Source organism: Ptychodera flava, chromosome 4 (genome assembly GCF_041260155.1).
Source record: "Ptychodera flava strain L36383 chromosome 4, AS_Pfla_20210202, whole genome shotgun sequence".
Taxonomy (NCBI): domain Eukaryota; kingdom Metazoa; phylum Hemichordata; class Enteropneusta; family Ptychoderidae; genus Ptychodera; species Ptychodera flava.
In genome coordinates this window covers 34,444,001-34,467,445 of record NC_091931.1, presented here as the reverse complement: position 1 = coordinate 34,467,445, position 23,445 = coordinate 34,444,001, and the positions used below count along the sequence as shown (strand labels likewise).

General features: G+C 37.6%; 1 protein-coding gene across 3 annotated transcripts in view; it reads right to left on the bottom strand.

Moving 5' to 3' along the window:
• The window catches only part of LOC139131541 (rho guanine nucleotide exchange factor 17-like), a 131,863-nt gene that overhangs the window by 43,512 nt on the left and 64,906 nt on the right, over positions 1-23,445 (bottom strand). For all 3 annotated transcript variants that reach the window (XM_070697631.1, XM_070697633.1, XM_070697632.1), the window contains 2 exons: positions 16,443-16,520; positions 3,809-3,991 (listed from right to left, as the gene is read on the bottom strand). In XM_070697631.1, coding sequence (XP_070553732.1) covers positions 3,809-3,991; positions 16,443-16,520 — 261 coding nt within the window. The remainder of the gene's footprint in view (positions 1-3,808; positions 3,992-16,442; positions 16,521-23,445) is intronic.

Here is a 23,445-nt window from a genome sequence, read left to right as displayed (position 1 = left end):
GTTTGCAATTGTCTGGTCCTGTGTTTGGTAGATGTTTTGTTTGTTTTCTTTCATTACAATATTGACTCAGCAAAGGCTTTGCCCCTCCATTTGTACATACGACCATCCGTATTCTTGGATATGATAATTGTTTGGCACAAAATCGCAACATCAGTGCCAGATCACTCTTCAAAATTCCTGCCCCAAGAATTGGATTCAGATTCAGATATCTTCACTATCTCCCAGAGAAATTTACACAGTTTTCTGAATCTGAATCTGAATCTTTCAAAGTGAAAACACTTGTGTCGTATTATTAGCAGTGAGATCAGTATTCTCACCTACTCCTCCCACACTGTCTCTCCCACATGGTGATTGAATTCATTTTTTTAACGTGATTTCTGTTCATCTAATCATCAACACATTTTTTTTTGACAATTTAGTCCGTTTTGGCCCAAGTACCCCCTTGGTTGTAAAGGCCATCCAAAAAAGTGTCATCAGAAAATAAAATTCTCCGCTTGACAAAACAAACCCCAAATGAGATAAAAAGCCGAAGGACTGTGGGATGACACCACTAAATGAATGTTTACTTCAATGGCACTAGCACAGAGACTTCCTGAATTTCAAAAAATAAGACATACCGTAAGTACTGAACAAGCCCTTGGGGAGAAGAAACAAGAGAAAACATTTTGATGTGATACACCCACAGCGATTTATATTTGTCATAATCAGACAAATGACTCCATGTGTCTGACTTTCTCTTGAGAATTTTCCAGTCGTGATCAACAAGTTAGAATACATACTGTCGCTGTATTTCAGTATTGAAATGTCATTTGTACACAATTGAGGATCAAACTGTTGTTTGAGTCTGGGAGGGAAATTAACCAAGATTGCAGAACATTTTATTATGCTGAGTCATACTGCAATTCAATGTTATTCTAGGGGGGTATAGCTGTGCAACAGGCAGACTCATACTAACATAAGAAAGATGGAATCCAGCACTCTTCAGGTGTGCCTGTACGGCTTTTTCCAAAAACACACCAGACAAGTAATGTAATCATTTGAGTGTTGTCATCAGGGCTGGTTCCTGTCTCCTAAGATCACCGACAGCAATCCATTCAATGTAGGCACTTTGCTGAAGGACACTCAACTTCCACATCTACTTGTATTTCAATGTGAAAAGATGTTCAGGTGTTCTGCTTGGACTGTTCTGTGAATTTCAAAATGTCAATGACAACGTCTGTTTCACCCACACAAACAGAGCTCTTTACACATCTGATACTAGGATACATTCAAGCTCAAATGGAAAATGTCAAATGACGATTACAATCATTATGATTTTTTTGACATGGCCTTTGGATTGAAGTTACAGCAAATTAAAACACGTGATATTACAATCCTGTACATACTTTTAGCAATAACAACTGCGATCACATGACAAGCGCTTTTTGCACTACCTTCAGAGCGTCTCCCTATCCACTGATGTCAACACAGTGTACCACTGCTTTCACAGCACAGTACTTCTTCGATGTTACAGGTTGCCACGACATCAAACGAGATGAACTCGAGTCTTTCTGTGGCTGCCAATTTAGTGAAGTCTCTTTTCTCACCACACAAAAACAACATTTCAGAATCTCTCAGAGCAAAAACATGACATTGCTACACTGATGTCTGAGAAGAATTTAAGACTATTTTTTAAACTCTTGGAAGTGTGGAAGGCATTTTCTCTGATACTGATTGATAGAAGGTAATTACCCTCCCTGGATTCAAATCCACATTTTATGCAGTGATTAGAGGTGTTCATTAAAAGAGAAGGCAAAACTGCTTTACATTACAACACTGTCAACAAGCTGAGACACAGTATCTTGTATGATAATCACCTACGGAGCCCCAAGAGAAATGACCTGAACTCCAACTCATTTACACAGCTCTACAAACCTAGTTTTTACAACCGATATGTCATCATTTCTTCCCTTTGAGAATGCAAAATTTGGTTAAAATTGCAAGTCAAAGAGCTACAGTTTTCGCTTAATCAAGACACACTAGAGAATTGCATATGCCATGACCCTGGATACTCAAAAACCAGAGGTGGCAGTTGTAAGGCATTTTCGCCGCATGTTTTGCCTGTGTATACTTTTCAAATAACTCCTTTTGCTGGTTTTTTCATATTGTTAGATGGAAAAAACGTGTTGCTGTCAGGAGAAAGCATGTCTTTCTAGGCATGATTGCATGAGACTATCTAAAGCAGCCAACTTTTGTATCTCATAGCTACGTGATAGTATATGGTGGCATATCAATGGTACAGAGCAGAAATGTTTACTACAACTGGAGTAACAAAAGTATAGTGCCACTTTTTGGTTGACAATAAGCTTATGCTTCCAAAACTACAGGAGTATATAGCCTAAGCTGCCATGAACAAGAAATATCATATTCAGTCCAGAAAAACCAGCCTTGACTTTTGTCTTGCAGTGTCTGAATAAGTATGTACCATTATAGAAAGTGGAAAATTTCGCAGATACCTCATAGCCAAATGATAGTACTGTATAAAGTCAACTTTACGGGACAAAATAAAACAGCATGATTGAAATGCAGGTAAGATACACCAAAGAATACAAGGTTGCTTCAACCAGACATTAAGTGAACAGGCTCACATGATTGTAGGTTTTGTTACTAAATATAGCTCACTTTAATACAGCAGCTTGTGGCCAAAGACTTTGACATGTAATTTTTTTTAGTTCCATCAGAAAATCAAGGATATCAAAGCACTGATGGAACTCTGAGGCAATTACAAATCTGCTGCGTCTTGCAAACATATCATTTCTACAATCAACATATGCACCACTGGACAATACAGGATGGTCTTTAAAAGGTTAGAATTTAGTCAAAAGCTAATCAGCCTTTTCCTAGAGATAACACAAGATGGCAGTTGCAAGGCAATGGTCACATTATAGCAATAATCTGAATTTTACATCACTGTGCCATTTTCCTAGTAAGAATCTAAGTAGTTTTGGGCTCATCTACAGAAATCATACTATCCCATGCTTTTGGAAACCCTCCTCATGAGTAAAATTCAATGCTGAATTTTTCATTTGATATTGGAAATCCTGCAATTTTGGGGGGAGACAGTAAGAATCACGTAATTCACATACACATGTTTGATACACTTATACTCCAGGCTGTCATAAAGACATTTGTATGATTAACTGAAGCACAGCAAGAAATTGAAGTCTGAGCCTGGGGCATGACACAGTGTTAAGTGGTAGACTGAATCAACTACTGACACCTGTTGAAATGGTCTTCTTATGTCAGAACTGAATTCTCAGCTTGACCCAAAGTACCGATTATACTGCTTACAATGAGGGGCTCTGTACCTTTTTGGTTACTCAGGAATCACCATGTATCTTCATCTTGCTGGCAGTCTCAAGTATCTTAAGAAGTACATCTTGTCAAGATTTGGCCAGGCTAATGTTATTTACACTAAAAGTGTCATGGTAACGACTGTAAGGGTTTGGCGGAAAAGTTTATCCAATGTCTGTGGAACCTCTTATGACAATTGTCCTGTAAGTACGCCAGACATAAAAGTTGCCACCTCAGATAAGCCAGTTTGCATTAAAGTAGTTTACTCAGGCACTATTTCTACCATAATTTTTGGTAGGAACACTCTCCACACGTCTGCCACTTTCATTTGGTTCAGAACATACCCAACTACACTATTGAAATCAGCCACGAACATACTGATGAAGTAATGAACTCGTTCAGGTAGCACAATTTTAAAACGATGTACACATGAAATTAAAACCAAAATGGGAAGTTAAAAGGTGAGTGCACTCACCGAGGAAATTATCAGATCTCCAATTTTCTGCTTATCATTCCAGTTATTGACTCGGACAGTCAGCTGCAGCAGGAATCGGCGATGACTCTCGAGGATTTCCGGGATTTTATAGAAGATCACATCTACTGTTCCAGGGTCCATGATACCGGCATTTTCTGGACTTCTCAGAGGCTTCATGTATGTCTGGTGTGCACAGAAGAGTGAGCGAGAGAAAAAGATAGACATTTAAATTAATGATGTGAAGATCTGTGTAGGTGGCGGTAACATGTGTGTGTTTTGAAAGATTTAATTTGTAAAGATAAGAATGGAAATCTACTTTTTCAAACTTTCAACTTTTGAGTGATTACTGATTAGCATATCTGTATTGTGACACTGTTACAAGGATGTTTCAAAACACATCCCCAAGAAAGCAACACCTGACCATGGCCATTGTAAAGTTGCCGACGAATGCCACCATCTTTGTTGGCTGAAAGCTGTACTATATGCTGGATTTCATACCACGGAAACAACAGCATACAAAAGACATTTGAGTAATTTGGTGCGCATTCCTTTTTGTCTGTATTCGGTGATTTACATCTCCTGGTTTGAAGTGCTTGTGATGTGATGTGACATGTTGCACAAAGTAGCTACACATCACCATGAGGGTCTCTTGGGCAATTTATTTGGCTGAAGTCTCCAACCAGCACACCATTGTATCTGATTTATGTCCGTATTACCCAGAGAAAAGTCAGAACCTGTTTGCTCATAACCAGTATTTCACACTTACAAATCAATTAGGAAGTAAACGATTGACAGGCCACTCTGCCCACCCTAAGGAGTCAGTCTCTCTCTCTCTCTCTCTCTCTCTCTCTCTCTCTCTCTCTCTCTCTCTCTCTCTCTCTCTCTCTCTCTCTCTCTCTCTCTCATTTTCATAACATCATCTTGAACAGCAGTTTTATCTTATTTTTTGAAATTGCATGTACAAACATGCACAAAATGTTTTCTCATTTTCAAAGAACCATTTTCAAGTAGTTACTGCAGAGTCACCATACTATATGTCTACCCTGCAACAACTGGCAACCAGCCAGGCACACAGACACTTCATCCGGTCATTCATTAGGGTGATTTGTCACTGTGTACATAGCAAGACACATACATGTCAACCAAACCAAAAACAGAGCTCACCTACAAACATCACATTGTTCCAACAGGTTAAAAAGTGCACTTTTTCCGGAATGTTTGTTTCACCCCATGAGAAAGAACACAATATGCAAATCACACTAGAAAAGGAACAAATCACCCGAGGCCCTTTAAGTTCAGGTTTATGTCTCAGGATCTCTTACTTTCAACGTGTTTACAAGTCAATGCTGGAAACAGATGTAGTTACTATTTGATTAACACACGACTATCAGACCCGTTAAATGTTGAATGCATTAGAATGTTACACATAAAAAATATCAAAAAATGGGAACGGTTCAAAAAGTAGGTCATGACCTTGATCACTGATTTATCAAAAAGATAACAATGCTTATCAGTCCCAACAAGTTCTGAGGTGTGTACAGTTCTGAATGTATAATTCCCAGCTTCTTTTAGTAATATTCAACAGACAACATACCTATAAGTTTCTCAAACAAAGAGTTGTGTGACAGGAAGTAGATCAAAGAAGACCAAAGACACTTCTTTCTCAACATATAGCACTGTTTATCTGCCACACACCTCTTTCAGGTATAAAAAGGTCGGAGTGTACAGGTAATTCACAGAATCTTAATATTCACTGGACAAAAGTCCTAAATGAGTTTCTCTACAATTCATACCATAGACTAGACAACAACAAGTTTCACAGATCATCTATTTGGTAATATTTGCTGCATGCAAAGATTTAGCCGCTCCATCACCTCATGTGTCCAGCGCGAAGGTATTCAGACTCTGGGCATGAGTGCAAAGGACAAACAATTTCTTGACGCTATCAAGAGGACAAACACGTAATGAGATATTGATAATGCAAAGGTGGGCGCATTAACCACTGAGATCACCACATCTTCAGTACCATAAGGACTAAATTTTGTACCAGAAACATGATCTGATGGTATAAACATAACAGTTATCCTTCCCCCTTATTTTTTCCATGAGAACATGAGACTTCCCTTGCATCCAATTGATCAATCAATCTATCCATCTCTCTTGCATGAGAACAAATAAATGAGAAATGAATTAACGAACAAACAAAAGAACGAAAATACCCAACTTATATTTGAACATGATGCTTTAATACCAAAGTTGCTCAAATCAGTGACTTCTGAAACAAATTATATTTTCAAGTTGGTACTGGTGGTATCGTAAAAAATTTCCCTTGGTGCTATAGCACAAACTGATCACACGTCAGTCAGCTATAAAGTTGATGTAGGGGAAGGAGCAAGCAGTCAATTTCAGCGATATCACATGTTCCGTGTAAGACAACCGCTGCAGGCATTTTGCTTGAGCATGAAATATGATCAGCACAGACATGTAACTATGAGAGTGAGAAAAATGTAAATGATACACTTAATTCACTGCTGATGTTCTTCGCCTTCATTTTTTTCCTAAGAGAAAATTTAGTTATACCTGATGTCATATTTTGCTAGGGAAAACGCAGCGCTATGAATTGCATCTGTAATGGCATCGGCCAATATTCCTGGTGGGAATAACACCTTATTACACAACTCCAATATAAAGGGAAACTCATCACTGCCTACTTTATCCATAATCAAACAGAAAATGAATAACTACAGGCTTAATGTATTTGCCGAGATGATCAATCTATCTGGTAATAATTTCTTCACATGTTCAAATTGCATATATGCTGCAATGTGAAAAAAAAATATCCAATATCAGTGTTTAGCGTATGATGGATGAATTTGTAGCAGGTCATGCAATCTTTCACTTATTTTCATCGCATTTGCAATACCTCACCTAGCGGACTCATGTTACCATAGTATCTGATTGGGATCTGTGATTTAGAAGGTATGTATGCCCCTCTCACTCTCCCTCAGAGAAAATAAATCACAACAACACAAATCAGAATAGATATTTTTTTTTCTTTTTTTCTGTCTCACTATCTGTTTAAAAAGTGCGGAGGGGGAAAACAGAGAAATGGTGCCGCTGACTAAAATTGAGTTTATTTCACTGCTGGGGCTTGCTTTGGAGGATGGATTCATTAGAGTGTGGACAGAGAGTGTCAATTGATTGCTTGTCTTGCACACCTACATGTGTTTGTTGGCATTTTACAAATAGTGAATGATGATCTATGACTCAAACGTCACAGCAAACCTTGGCAAACAACAGCCTCAAGAAAAAAAGATTCGGCAACCTTCACATCCCACACAATAAAGAAAATCCAAAATAACAGGAAAATTGTAATCAAGGCCACAGTAGGCTGATAAAAAAATCATGTTTTTAGAATCAACTCTCAAAGTTGACAGCATCACTGAGAAATTCTGAATTTCTTTCTCGCCTGTTATAATCACAGAAGACCATTGATTAATGAAACATGGGCTGTTAAGGGACATGATATTCATCAAACACAGAATAAGTGCATCTCTCATCTTCAAGAAGTATTTACATGGCAGTAATGATGTCTTGACAACAGATGATGAAGACCTATTAGTGTGTTCTTGTCGTCAGAGCAACCAAGTGCAGTCTCGCGTTGCCTAGCTGTTGTGATTTATTCATACAAACAGATGACTGAGGTTTGAGACGCTGTGCAGGGTGGAATTGCCATCCAGAGGGACTAGGTGTGGCTTCAGTCTTGTACCATCCCTTGACAGTCCCAACACAAACTAACTGGCACATGCAACTCAGTCCATAAGAATATTTGACACCATTGAGGACAAGTGAATGCAAACCTTTGGGTATGAAATAAAAAAGATTTTCCTGGGTGGCCTCTTTCTACATTTTCCATTCCTCATCCTCACCAATATGACTCCCTAAGTTACCAGTGATAACTGTAAAACCCTGTCTGAATCCAATAATCTTACCTCTTACCTAATATTTCGATAAAACAGGGGCTGGAGTCTTTGTTCCAGCAAACTAGACATTCCTTCCCTTTCTTAGCCGTACCTTTTGCTTAAGTTAACATCATGAAATATAGGACGTGTCTTTTATTAAATTGTATGGTCTGTCTACATAAACAACCCATTGCTTCACCACAGCAATGCCCCCTGGCCATTGAACCTACACCACAAGAGCAAGAGACGGTCATAAACATTAAAAGCATGCTGCAACAACACTTTAACACACTATCACCTGATCGCAGACTTAAAGCCCGCATGGCTGGCTGACCTTTGACATTGTATAGTATGCTAATTAAAGGAGGAGCAAAACTGAGGATGAGGCCAAGCTCTTCAACAAAATGCCATGCTAGGGGTATCATATGGTTGTCAATGGCAACAGGTCACGAAGAACATCAAAAAGGAAGTGCAAAACTGCCATTTCAAAAATGACATAAACCTACTATAAACCAGTGTAAATTGTACTCACTACCATCTGATGTACAGGAAGCTAATGAGAGATCTCATCACTACGGTACTCTCATAGAAAAAATATACATATGTATCATCGCTTCTCATTGGTCATTGTAAGTCCTGCATATTTTTTCAAACCACATCAACTTCATATTTACCAGCACACAACTACAGACTTAATAAGAGCGATTTCCTTTCAAAGCTATCATGAATTCAGAGGTGTTTGTACTGTCTGCAGGGCATAAATTATTGCTGCCAACACAGGCATATTCAAACTTTGAAACAGTTCGCTGGTGTTGCTGCCCACAATGTAAAATTTCATTTTAAATGTGTGCACGAGTGAATGTTTCATCACTGTAGATATTTTTACAAATTAAACTTGAAAATATTTCAGAATATTCCTTATATCCATGGGGAGGATTTCTTTATCAATGTGACAAGAAATGTTAAAACTATAGCAGCGGTAACTTATGTGATGTGTTACGTATTTTTCTGCAGTTTTGTTCCACCATAATTCTAAAATGAAGAATGAAGAAAATAAGAAAAAGAAGAAGAATGATGCAATAAGGAAAATACTTTCAAAAGTTACAGTTTTTGTTTGTTTAAACATCAAAACAACCAATTCTTTCATAACCAGAACATCAAATGAAAGAGAAGGCATTTAAGTTGACGATGCGTAAAGTCACTAAGAGACCTTTCAGTGAAAACTTCAAATTGACCCTTGTAAATCTGTGAAAGGCAAAATAAAACCCCTTCGCTCACATATTTGAAACTTACACAAGGAAACCATTCTGAGTTGCTAAAGACAGACCAGTAACCACTGTGTCCTTGACAACATGGTGTTTGAAGTTCCCAACAGACTTCAACAAATTAGAGGATAATGAATGCTTGTTTTTGACTGCAAAATGAGATATACAAAACAACTTGGATTTTTTAACCCTTTTCCTGCCAGACAGTAATAACTGTATCACTTCCCCATCAGCCAAGTCAGTAAAAAGCGGTATTGAGCCAAAACATGACGTATTTTCACTTACTTGGCTTGGTATGTTATAGCATCTTTTGTCCAAAAAATTCAAGTTTACAGCATTATGTTTTCAACAGCCTTCAAATGTACAGTATTATGTTAAAATACATCATATAGAATACGTTGTGTTTCATTAATTTTAACCATCTTGACCTGGTGGTGAAATATGGACTTGGCAGGAAAAAGGGTTAGGTAAATTGTGCCTCAGGGACAGATATTCAGACTCTCAAATATTTCCAATACTTTTCTGATCTACCACTTGTTGCCGTTCTTGGAATAAGGAGTATTTCTATCATCTCAGTAACTGATAATCGAAAATTGTATTTTTCCCCATAGAATTAACACGAGGGGGCAGCCGTTTTGAATTTCAAAAATCGTTAAATGTTAGGTAATTTGTTTCTCTAGTACCAAATTTTGCATTGTAGCACCTGCTTTTTACTCTTGATTGGGTAAGAGAATCGTTGAAAATTTCATTAAGGTTTGAGCAAAGTGAACTAACTCTTTCACTTTCATGGTGCATACTATTTAAATCTACCTATGTCTTTTCTGCTCAGCTCGTTTTTGCTGAGTGGACAAAAATTTCTTGGAGACTTTCGACAGTCTTTTCACTGTAACAATATGAGCGCCGGAGAAACAGGCGATTAAATGGCAAAGTCCTATTTAACATCTGACTGGACACTGATTCACGACATACGTCATTTAATACCTCCTAAAACAGGTGTTTTAATGGACAGATAACTTTACACCTTAAAAGAATGAACACAGAAAGCATCATGAATATTTCTACGCCTGTAAAAACCTAGATCTGTGTTGAATAAAAACATGCTGATGGTCATTATTCTAAAGCAGATCGCAGAGTGACAACACAACCTAGAAATTCAAAGCTTCAACAAACCCAATGACGTCAGTCCACACCAATCCAATTAACTTCTGACTTGGGGCACGTTTTGGTCCAGTCGCATGACTTGATTACACTGCAAGGTGTCTTCTCAAACTGCACAATCTAACCAACGTGTTAATCAAACTCTGCCTCTCAGAATCCCCAACCTCGGCCAACATATAAAACTTCAATTTTCCAATACACCTTTATTAATACCATAACAGTTGCCATGGGAACACAGGAGATTATAATCAGATGGTCATTATTCGGTAGAGCAATTGCTACCTGCTTTTTTTGACCTTAAATATTACACAGATTGGCCAATGAGCCAAATTTTGTACTATTACTGACCCCAAAAACGCCATGTCATTGATAATGCATATTGGTGTTATCCAAGGTCTGCATGTGGGAAGTTCGGCAGGTTACTCTAGTAAGAGAAGCCGGCACACCTGAAGAGAACTGGGCCACATCACCATCACTGCAGAAATCAGTGTTTGTGTGAAGATGCCTTTCATGGTGGATACACACAAACACATCTACCTTCTAAACCCCCCCCCCCCCCCCACACACACACACACACTCTCCCTCCAAGGAATATTGAATTGCACTACAGCTGTACAGCACAGTCTTCTGCAGTCTTCCCAAAGAGCTTCTTATGATCACTTTGGAGAAGGCCCCTATTTCAGTCTACTTTCTTTGTTTTAAGTGCATTATCATGTAAATTTGAAGTTGGAGGGGGGGCGTCTTCTCATTACCATAACAACTGTGGGCCATCTTGTTTATATAGGTCTGACCTTGAGCATATGAAACAGGGGACATACATTGGATAACTTTTTCTACACAAAAGAATTCCTGGAAAGTCCTCCCCACAGACACTACTGTGTCAAAGGACACTAACTAAAAGTTGCAGTAGTACAGAAAACAACACAGAAAAGTATTTTCAAGGTGATTCGAGAAAAACAAAACAATTCTCTGCATGGGTTCGTCACCTGTTCTTATTTGGTCTAGGCTGATTATATATACTGGAATTGAAGATGCATATTTGCCGAGGGAGGTTGAAATGTGCCTGTTGGAAAGTAACCTGTTAGCCCACTACTAAACCTTACATGAACTACATGGACATATTCTGTCATTGCAGATCCAGTACATGGTTAATATACATATTAAACATAACGCAGGTAAATAAATATGGAAATCTACAAAGAGCTGACACGAAACAACAGCCACATTGTTCAAAGATAGTTTTAGATAATGCCTCATGTATAAGGCAAATTTATGTGTAAAGTTTCCTTTATCTACATAATCTGAATGATTATTAGAAAAATTCCTATCAAAGTCTTTCTTTTGCAACTGTCACAACCAGCTGAGAGTCCAATTTGTGTGTATTTGTTTACCTGTGAAACAAATTATACATTTGTTTTTCATGATATATGTCTCTTGTAAAAATGACATGTTGATAATGTTATTTAAGTTTCATGAGATCCAAGCTACTGTCATGAAAACAACCAATCTCCCCATAGAGATTGTAACACTGCGTGGATAATTATAATCTAGCTAAGGAGTCATACCAATAGTGGGGGTGTGCAGTCAATGACTCAGAGATTCTCTAGCTAAGTTAGGATTATCCACACCATGCTCATGACGTGTGGCAGGATGTAATCCTCACTTTCTGTGTATCCTGCACTGTCATATTTTTAAACTGAAATATCTTTTTAACGCTACAAATAAAAAGGGTGTCTAGTCTCAATTGGACATGCACATGAAGAATGAGAAACCAAATCCTTTGCTTTTCTTTTCAGTCTCATTAGTCAAAACCATCAGAGAGTCGGGGATAATTAAAACATATGTTCATCTATATCTAAATTATCAGTCGTAATTATCTTGCTATCTGCCTCATGAGTTGCGTCACATATAAAATTGTGTAAAGTGTAAAGGCTCTGTGGTTTGGGAGGCAATTTTCACTGACAAGTGAGCATTCCTCGTTTAATCAACCCCTATGGAGTTGTTTGCATTGTTCATTACCATGTGTCTGAGAGTAGCAGAATTCAAAACTTCGCTTGCTGCCAAGGGCAGAAGAGAGGGATTGGTGTTTTAATGGAATAATACAGTTCTGTGCCTTAACTGTCAAATACTGTTGATCCACTTTGAAAACAAAGCCATGGAAAATGGCAAACCTATCATGCTGGAATAGAGATGGTGCGACTTTTGCTCTGGACTCCATTGGTCAATGTGGTGTTGGCTATGGGAGGAGATACAGTATTAATAACACTTGACCAGGATTGTTGGGCGTGATACAGTCACTCAAGAAATTGTTGGCTTCTCCATTCTCAGAGTGTGCCTTCAAACATTTAAAGTTCAATTAAAGTTAAAAGTTCAATCTGTGAAGGTGCTACCAACCTGTGGTAATGAAATCAAGTATGAACACCTACGATGCAATGTCTTTCTTAAAGGGAAACTTTCACAATTTCAAAGCTTCAGATAAATGGAAATTACACGAAATGTCTAAATTACATGATGTATCTTGTAAAACCACTTGCCGAAGGCAAAAAATGTCTGTTCGTTCACAAATTTGTCACATCTTCAATGACTGAATTTAACAATCAAAGTATTTTTGGTAAGAGTTGTATTGCAAAAGACACAGTCGTTGCCAAGCACTGCTGGCCAAGAACTGTTGGCACAGAAACACAATCTTTTTTTCACCTGATATAGAGGCAGGGATAATTAGGACATGTGTTCTAGCTGATACAATACCACAAACAGGGGATTAATTCACAGCTGTGTAAATATCATCCTGTAGAGGCAGTGTCAGGACATGGTTGTATTGCTTTTGGCGAATTTTTCACCTTCTTTTTACCCTAAAAAGATTATATCAACCTTGTAACACAATGGTTTGGCCCTAACAAATTGTTATCAATCATGATTAGGGACCTGTTTAAAGGGAATGGGGGAGAGGAGGAGGATAAGTTCAGATGACAACTACCATGGCAGACTTACAGACCGCCAAAGTGCTAACATCGATGACAACAAATCGTACATAAAAGAAGCACTGTAATTCTTGCACCATACAGCCCTCTTTCCTTCCTTTGTCAAAAGTACAACTGCAGCATAAGAAAAAGGAACAGTCGCAGCGATAAAGAATCTGAAAACTGTAAGGCCTCCGAGACCTTCCAGGTACCAACTACTGTGCCCTAAACCTGTGACTTTAAGAGATGTGACGGCAGCTTTGAAGTAATCAAATCGCAGATTGTTGTCTGATACCTCATCACTGCCACCGTTGGGCCTATGAAGTCTACACTGTGACGGTGAAATGTGAGGGATTTGAATCAACGACATCTAGTAAGGCAATAGTATTGTTGCTGAGATAACAAGACCCATGCTTAAGGAAATATTGTACATCTTTAGACTCAGAAAAGTGTTGTTACCGATGGAAACAACAAACAGCAAAATAATATGTGTTCGCACCTAAGTACGTTCCTGCTAGTTTCATTAAAACAGTGACTTCAACACCAAAGTGACAATAACTTTTGATAAAGTTTTAATACATTCATTCAGTATACCAATAAAATTTATCTTGCTGTGCTACATAAAGCATACATGTTAAGATACCCAGCATTTCTCTACATGTGTTACGTGTAGTACTTTTGTTGACAACTGAATTATTGTCAATAATAACTGTGCTGCCAATGGACACACAGCTGTGAAGTTAGCCAAATACTTGGTATTTCAACACTGTGTGGGGTTTAGGCTGAGACAAAGAGCTAAATCCTGAGTAAAATAATGTTTCATATATTGCCAACAGTTACATCTCCTGGGGCTTTAAATGTTATGTTGTAGTTCGTTGAAGAGGATGAACACTATGGAGTGAGCTCTGGATACAGTCCATAAAATGTCTGGAAACGGCTGAAGAACATTTGCCATAGTACAATGCAGCATTACCCTAAAGGGTATAGTTTCTATGTTTTTAATATTAAAGGCTCCCTAGGTTTGCCATGAATACCACTAACACAGTCAGTATTAGACTAGATATTAGTTAAGCATGCCGAACATGGTAGAATACAAGATGAGTTGAAATCAGGACTTGAACTCACTTGTCAACCATGATGAGGCACTTTGAATTACGTAGCCTTGGGGGTTTACCAGTTCAGAATTGGCCAAATGCATGTACATGCGAAATTTCAATGTATGGCACAAGATCAGACCAAATCAAGAAATACACCACAATACATCTTTACTGCAAAGTTATTCATCAGACACAACAACATCATCCCCTTCAAAAGCTGTCATCTCTTGCTTATCATATTAATGGTTTTAGGCTACCAAGACTTGCTCTTTTATATTATTTGACAAACAAACTGCATTACTCCGTATTATATTTAATAACAGTGTCCTTAAAATCAATGTAAAAGTACTAGCACAAGACTAAGTCATTTGAGGAGAAAATAAGTGTTTATGATGGATAGTATTCTAAAGTACAGTGTATGAACCATGCAGTGCTATTCTTTTTCATGTGGAAAGCAATGTTATAAAATGCCATTACAAGTTAAATGTGCATAGACTGGCTGGATTAGAATCTGACATCAAAGATACCGAATACACTCCAGTAGCCAAACCAACATCAAAACCTTCATATGGACACAGATTTCAAAAGAGATGACATGAGTTGGAAACCTCTGTCTGGAGAATATTCCTGAACCATCAGGTGAAGTCTGGCATGCGTTCCAGTCTCTGTGCCGTTGCATCAATACACCTAACAACTGTCATGTCGATTATCCATCACAAGGCTTCCGACAAGAACAACCCACTAAAGCCTGGTTTTCCTGGATAACCAGTCTAAAGAAGTATTCAACTGCGCAGACTTCAGACTTAAAGCACAGCAATGCTGCTAATAGATGGCCTGTAGGCAAAAAAGCACTATGGAGAACAGAAACCGTTTAAATGGGAAATATTTAAGAAGACAGCTTGAGACTACTCTCCTTGACTGCATTTAAGGTCAAGATGTTAAAGCAGCAGTCTCATGATTTTCAGTGTGGGAAAATCCTAAGAGACTGGGGGGTCTCTTTCCTCCCCTCCATTGCATCATGAATGTGTCATTTGATCATGCACACCTTAGTATTTTTCCAGTTTTCATTTCACAGCTACAGATTAATCTCATAAACAGTGTAGTTGCCAGTCTGCTTTTTTTCCAAAAACAAATTCCAAAAAGCAAGACTTTCCCACATGTGAGAAAAATAAATTTTCCCAAACTTAACTCGAATTTGATGCTGAAAATGGTGACTTTGATTCTCTCCACAGAATGAAAACTGGATTGATTTTAATTTCAGAGAAATACACTGCTTATATTTCCAGTTCTGCTTATGAAAGATAGTTTGTCATAATCATATCTTGTACCAACATATAAACAAATATCAAGTCTGCAAGTACTGCAGTTCTCACAATATTTGAGGGGATGGACATCCTCACAAATGGTTATACATACATACATACATACAGACTGACGCTGAATGGATACATATCCCAATAGCTTCTATAGTCTATAGTAGCTAAAAGGACTCCTAACAAGCCTAAGTAGAAAATCATGCCAGGAATTATTAACTTGAAACCCTTTTTAACATCACATCCATCCACAAGGGACACTAATACCACTGTACCTCCTAATTAGTTTATTTTTGTTTCGAATTAGAAAGGCAATTGATACCATTAACCTATTTGGCATGTTCAAATTGGCACTTTTGTGGGATAACACGCCCTTCAGCTTGTAAATGTTACAAAAGGATTTCCAAAAGAAAAGGTGACAAATTATTTCAAGTGTTTTGTAAATGATGGTATAAAGTGGGCCTGGTAAATGTTAATAGGTTCAACATTCATAATACTGAAGTAAGCGTTTCAAGGGTTCCAAAATCATTCACCTACCTTTCAATAAAAGAGAATTAAGTATCCCACCTATAATCTTGTGGTTTTTACAGTCTTGTGGCTACGCCTGAACATGCCAAATTTTCTGCACAGAAATTCTCCTATCAGATTTTTATATCTTATGCCTACCGGCCAGGTTGATGTGGTGTCTGAATAACCATGAAATCACCACGACTCCGGAAGCTGGACATATTGAGGGTTCAGAAGTCATGTTACATGTATCAAAGCATACCACAGAACAATGACAAAAATTTATACACATGGTGAGCAAAGCATTGTTCTTTACATAAAAGAGATTCTACAATTGAGGATATAGAGATAGCCGTCTTCATTTGGACTTACCTTGACAAGAGTATCTAAAGCACGCACATAGCTTTCTTCAGAGTCCAAAAGGTTGTTGAGGACTTCACGTTTGATATCCTGTGGTGAAAGAAGAAAATGGACAGATTGAGAAAAATGATAGGCTAAAAACAATTTTACAGTGAAGGGCCAAAGACACATTTTGTGGTAAAGGTTTGTATTATGATAACTAAAAGGAACATACATTCCTATATAATTTTTTTGCAAGATGCTTGGGCTTGAAGGGGGAAGGTAAATCTGTGTGCATAAATCATTGCAAGGTGTATTTGGGGGGGGGAGGGAAGGGGTTAATAGACGAAAAGTTGTATGCATAAAATGATTTCACCGTGTATTTAATTTGAGAGAACAGAAATCAATCTACCTGCATTTTAAAATTGACAGTGCCGTCTGGAACGTGTCACCCATTCAATTAACAGAGAATGAGATATATCATTATATAATGGTGTTGGGGTTTGCATATAAGCCTCTCAATACTGTTTTCAATGTTTCACAGTTTTCAAAAGTTCAAGCATGTACGTCAATGGGATATGATGCTCATCTCTCTGACAGCCTCTGGGGATAATCAGGTGTCACTTGAAGATGAAAACATGCCATTTACTCTCTCTTTGTATGCTCTCTCTCTTCGTAACACCTTTGTCACCCTGGCTACAAACTTGTATGCTCTCTCTCTCCGTAACACCTAAGTCCCCTGGCTACAAACTCCCACTTTACCAAAGATCACTACTCTTTCACACAACTCTTGTTGACAAATTTGCACAACTGGGCACTGTTTTCAAAACAAAACGATCTTCATTAAACTGTCTCTACTATATCCAAGCTCAGAGTGACCCTAATATTCACAATTACTTCACAGTAGAGTCTCTTGGCTGTGTCAGATTTGGTAATTTTGTGCACTGTAATGCATAAATGTCTTGGTACGACAAATTAGAAAACATGGTACGACAAATTACAAAATATGGTATGACAACAAAATATGGTACGACAAATTACAAAATATGACACTCAACATGCAGTTTCAATAACACTTTAACGAGTATAAACGCAAATCTGCATAAAAAATTAGAAAGCTCACTATAAACGATTACGGAAAATTATTAGTAGTTTGTCGCTGATCCCTAATGGTAACTGACGAGGTCTTGCCACAGCAGAAAACGGTGGTACAGGTAAAATTTATTTAATGTCAAAGCCTCTTTCCTTGACTATATCAATTTTTTCTTTTCTTTTCAACTGGGTAAGATCTGGCTATGCAACAAACAGCAGCAGAAAATATACTTATGAAGTCTAAATATTGTCAGAAATGAAATGAAGGGCCATAGCTTGTTCAACCTTTGACACAACAAGCCAAGGTGGCAAATTTCATGTAAAACCCTGTCACAGAGGGCACGTATTGACACGGCGGATGACAGGAATGTCTGTGTAATCTGACTGTCTTCTGAGGCTCAGTTATAGATGTCACATGGGATGTTACATTGACAATGATGTGAAACAGATCAGCATGCCGACACTTCCCTCCTGAAAAGTACAGAGCACACTCGTACTCAACTGCCTGGACCTGACACAGATTTCATCACATATAATACGGTCTGTTGAACTCTACCCACAGACTGTCTGTCGATCACACGTTTCAAATCCCAGGAGAGCACAATACATGAGCGTTTCCTTCAACTAGCTCACCATACATGATAGCTTTCTAAAGCGACTATCTGCTCAAACCTTGCAGACTGACACGACCCCAAGGCAGCCTCAATATCATCATTGCCAAGCCACCTTATTACAGGGCAAATGATGCACAGGATTGGGTTACCAAATCAAGAACTGAATAAATTGGGCTCAATTGCTAAGCAATCTAATGGCATTGACATTCAACTGACTTGCAATGGAATTCACTTTATAAGCGACATCACTTGTAGGTAGAAACTGGCACACACCGTCATCCTCTAGGGGAAACTCTCCCATCCTGCTGTTGGGGATCTCTCTGTTCATCTGACCACAGATTTTTAATGGTGCTGAATTCCAAAAAGATATACCAGGTCATCAAACAATTCAGTTCCTCTTACTTAATACTTGCAGTGTCAGAATTTGCTTTTCACTCGTTTGCCACCATGGTTTAGCCCAAAACCATTGTTACCAATGGTGATTGTAGACCTTTTTACAGGGAATTATGGGTCGAACAGGTAAAAAATTTCACCGGCAGATTTTAGAACAACTCTGGTACTTTTCTGCGGCCGAGTTGGACCTCAATAGTGGGAAATGCAGACACAAACTGTTTGAAAGCTATGCTCAAGTTTTGAAAGAACTTTTAAAGAGTAAAACTTGAACTGGTGTCTGGTACATGTTAGACTGACAACAGCACATCATGCAGGGGACTCAAGAAAATGGACACAACAGTTTCGTCAACATTCTGGATATTCTTATTCATCTGGAAGAAATGATTTGCCACATCAAATCTGCACATTTGAGATCATGATCACATGAAGCAGTTTTGACTTCTTTCCCAAGTGAGTTGGTACCGTGAAATGTCAGAGCAGATTAGATCAAGAAATTACAGAAATTTCACGCATATTTCCACCTAGAAACTTTCCACCAGTTGGTAGATATATTACTTTGTAAAAAATATTCACAAGCATCTCTCAGGTAGAGTGATAGATAAAAATGTAATATGGAAAAGTACTACACATTTACATGTATGTCACTATGGACAATGGCTTTCATACATTTTTGAAGAAAGTACTTTTCTGGTCTTTCAAGCAATTACGTTGGAGTTTGCCTCCTCCCTCTTCTTTCATTCCTGATGCTGCCAGCATCTGAACTGGTTTATTGCTGAAAGGGTATACTACAAAACTCATGGAAGAATAGAAGTAATTCCCTTCACATACAATTTTTCCTTCTTTCACTTACGAGAGTAGCACTCTAAATATCTTAGTATGGACTGCAGCAGAATATATGTTAGACAAGTTATGAATTGTGGGAATTGTATCATTTCTGAACCAAAGAAGAAAATTGAAATGTAAGCTCCTGACATAATCATTGTTAAGAATTTTTTCACATGCAAATATTAATAATTCATTGGCAATAAATGAATTCAAAACATACACAAACATACACAATAATCATAAATTGCTGTGAGCCATTCATAGCATGTTGCACTTGAACCATAATGTCGATAACAAGATGCCTATCAGATCACTACTGCTGCACTGCTTGAGAAAAAACCTGTATGTCAAACATGTAAAATGCTGTATCACATATATGCAGCAATTAACTTGTCATCAAATCTTATACAAGCCACTCTTATGAGATACTCTCTTATTATTTTACCCATTGCTAACAGAGCATTTCTCACTGTTTTACTCATTATGTTCTGAAAACACTTTCTCGGTGAATACTGCAATACAATTGCTCGCTAATTAATCCTTTGCTGGAACAGGTTGTTATGTGAACCAGTTGCTGTGGTACGCCTACCGTTTTAACTCTTTTTATCCAAAACGAAAGAGCCCACCTCTGATTGATATGCGATTAAAAATCTAAGTGACTGAACTAATTTTGAGGGAAGAATTCCCACTGTAAAATTCAAGAGAGACTGAATTCTGAGAAAAATAAGTAAAACACATTACTGGAATAATCCAGTGAATATTCTTGCTGACCAAAAGTATGGGACAATTTTTGATGTTTCATGCCGGGATAGCTATTTCCTTTAACGTAAACAATTGATGATAGGCAAAATGCAGGACAAGGGTTTGTTTACATATTTTACTCAAAAAGTATGAATGCAATCGTGATGTTGATGAAATGCAAGCTCAGTAGGGAATTCAAAGTACAGACACATGGTGGGCGGCCCTGTTTCATGTTTTCAGCATGCAATATTCGCTTATAAACACCGCCATTGTCTGCAAGTACTTCACAGAAGAATGTTAACTTGAGAAGATGAACCCATCAGAGTGTCACATAAAGGAATTTTTTCATTGCTATGTGTTACACTGCAGCTTCAATAAAAAGTCTTGAAAAAGTCTTCTTTTTTTTTTTGATTGAATTTGTGGTGATGATAATGAAGATGATGATTGTGTTGGCAGTGGGAGATAATAATGATGGTGATAGTGATGATGATGATGATGATGATGATGATGATGATGATGATGATGATGATGATGATGATGATGATGATAATGGTAATGATGATGATAATAAAGATGATGATTATGTTGGTGGTGGACATAATAATGATGGTGATGATGATGATGATGATGATGATGATGATGATGATGATGATATGATGATGATATGATGATGATATTGGTGATGATGATGATATGATGATGATGATGATGATAATGACAACAACAATGATGACAATGATGTTGGTGGTGAAGACCCATGATGACAACAACAACGTTGACTATATTATCACTGCAACTATCACACGGTGACAATGATGGTGGGGGTAAAGATGGATGTGATTCCGTCAACATCACTAATGAAGTTGCAATGTTACTTATAGCATCTACGATGATGACGATAATGAAGCCAGTGAAGTGCGGACGATAATGATGTTGTTGAGAATTGTAACAATGACAACACACTGATTAGCAGAACGATCACAACAATTACAACAATGACCGCAGATTGTAGAAAAACGTTTTCCCCTGTTTATTAAACAAGAATAAACCATCAATGACATCATTCTGACGTTTACTCATCAAATTGATAACGGAGGCCATCTATTGACTTGAAGACATACAGGCTGTTTTCTGAATTCCAAAAACAAGCCATGACCACAGGAGATGTCAGGTCCTGGCTAATTAATGTTGGAATGGAGATCAAAGCCCTCAAAGAGTCCAATTTACAGTCAACACAATTGAGGAATGCCACAAACCGTGGTGACAACAACCTAGCTGTAAAGAGCAATGCGGCTTCACTCAGCTCATAATGACAAACTAATACTAAATGTTGGGCTGTCACATCCACAGGTGATCAGAATTCCTAAGGAACACCAGTGTTCCAGTCATTATAAGATCTCACATACTTTCCCATATACTGCAATGGTACAATACTAGCATTTTCTGCATTGTTATTGGACCTGTACACTGGCAGCTGGGGGTTAGTTGGGTGAGAGTACTGGCATCAGTCAATGTTTAATAGCTGTTGAAGATGCAATGTATGCTGTAATCAATGGTACCATATAACAGTATTGAAGTAATGTTCACACACCATTACATTTGTAAGGTAAAGCATCCAAGATCTTGTCAAAATACCAGCATAGGATAAACACAATCACACTTTAAATTGACCAAAAGAATTACACCATCTCTAAAACATGATTTTTATTTTATTTATTGGCAGATTCAAAATTCCTGGGAACAAAGCCAAAATCATATCAACAGCTTAGTCTCCCTTGAAGAATGACATTTTATCCAACATTAAACTGTTAGCACTGTTGTTGACCATACCTGATACTTTAATAGGAAAGCATTCTGAGCCAAAAATTGATTTGCCCGATGGCTATGAAAGTACTTAGACACTGAGATGATTTTGTCCAAGGTGATACATTCTATCCTTGACCTTGAAACCTCAGAAGGCCAATAGATTACTTGCAGTGGATTGGATTCTGATGGACATTAAATGACTTCATTTGCTTCAAAAGTTGCCAAGAACACCTAGGTTACAATACTTTTTGCATGACATACAGCAACATTTATGTATTTCAACCGGAAACAACATATAGACATATTATATCATGTATGCATATGACATTCATTTGGAAGCACAACTAAACAAAGGAACAAGTGCCACAAATAAAAATACCAGGTATAATTGCAAACATGGTAAAAATACAATACTGTACATACCAAACTCTCTGCACCAACACTTTGGGGCCCATTGCATGTATTTGCAATGTCTGCACCAAAATCTACCAAACTACATGATTTAAATGGCCAACATCCAATCTCATACCCACAAAATGAACCAGATTTCCAACCATGAACATTTCAAAGCCCTTGCATCCTGCAGCAGATGGTGAAGTCATTGAGTGGTCTCCCTTTTCATAGTAACATCTCCCTGTCAGGGAAAGTTGCGCATACGAAAGCTAATATATTCAATCATCTGATCACGGTGATATGGAACTCTGTTTCCTTTGAATGCATCGTACATTAGAAAGTAGCTCCATGTGAAAATGTCACTTATTAGCAAAGATTACAAGCGACCTAGCGGCGATATAGCTCCGCTGTGTTTATGTAGAGAGTAACTATTTTTGACACATGTTGATGAAGAAGGTGGAAATCTTTGATAGCTAAATGCAATGGCCAGAAAAAAGTGGCAAAAATATGCTGCAAAAATACACAATTTCATCATACTTTGAATATATCACATCGGATCATCCCTAAGAACATGTCAACCAAAGCTATCCGATGAGTAGTTTTTTGAGAATGAAATTTTCTGACCAAAAATGGCAACATTGCCCCAAAAATACAAAATTACAGATTTCATCAGAAATTCAATATATATTACTTAGCTCATCTATAGAAACCTGTATACCAAATTTCAAAACTATCAGAACAGTACTTTTTGAGAAACACACTTTTTGACCAAAAATGGCAAAAATTGCCCCAAAAATACAAAATTACAGATTTCATCAGAAATTCAATATATATTACTAAGTTCATCTATAGAAACCTGTATACCAAATTTCAAAACTATCAGACCAGTACTCTATGAAAAAAAAATTTTTTGACCAAAAATGGCAAAAATTGTCTTAAAAATGCAAATTTGCATATTTCTGCACAATTTGAACAAATCTGAAATAGATCATCCCTCGGGACATATGTACCAAATATCAAAGCTATCTGACTTGTAGTTTTGAAGAAGAAGATTTTTAAGATTTTTTTTACCAAAAATGACAAAAATTGCCTTAAAAATACAAATATGCAAATTTCACCACGATTTGAACAAATCTGACTGAAGTCACCCTAAGTAAACTGCATATTAAATT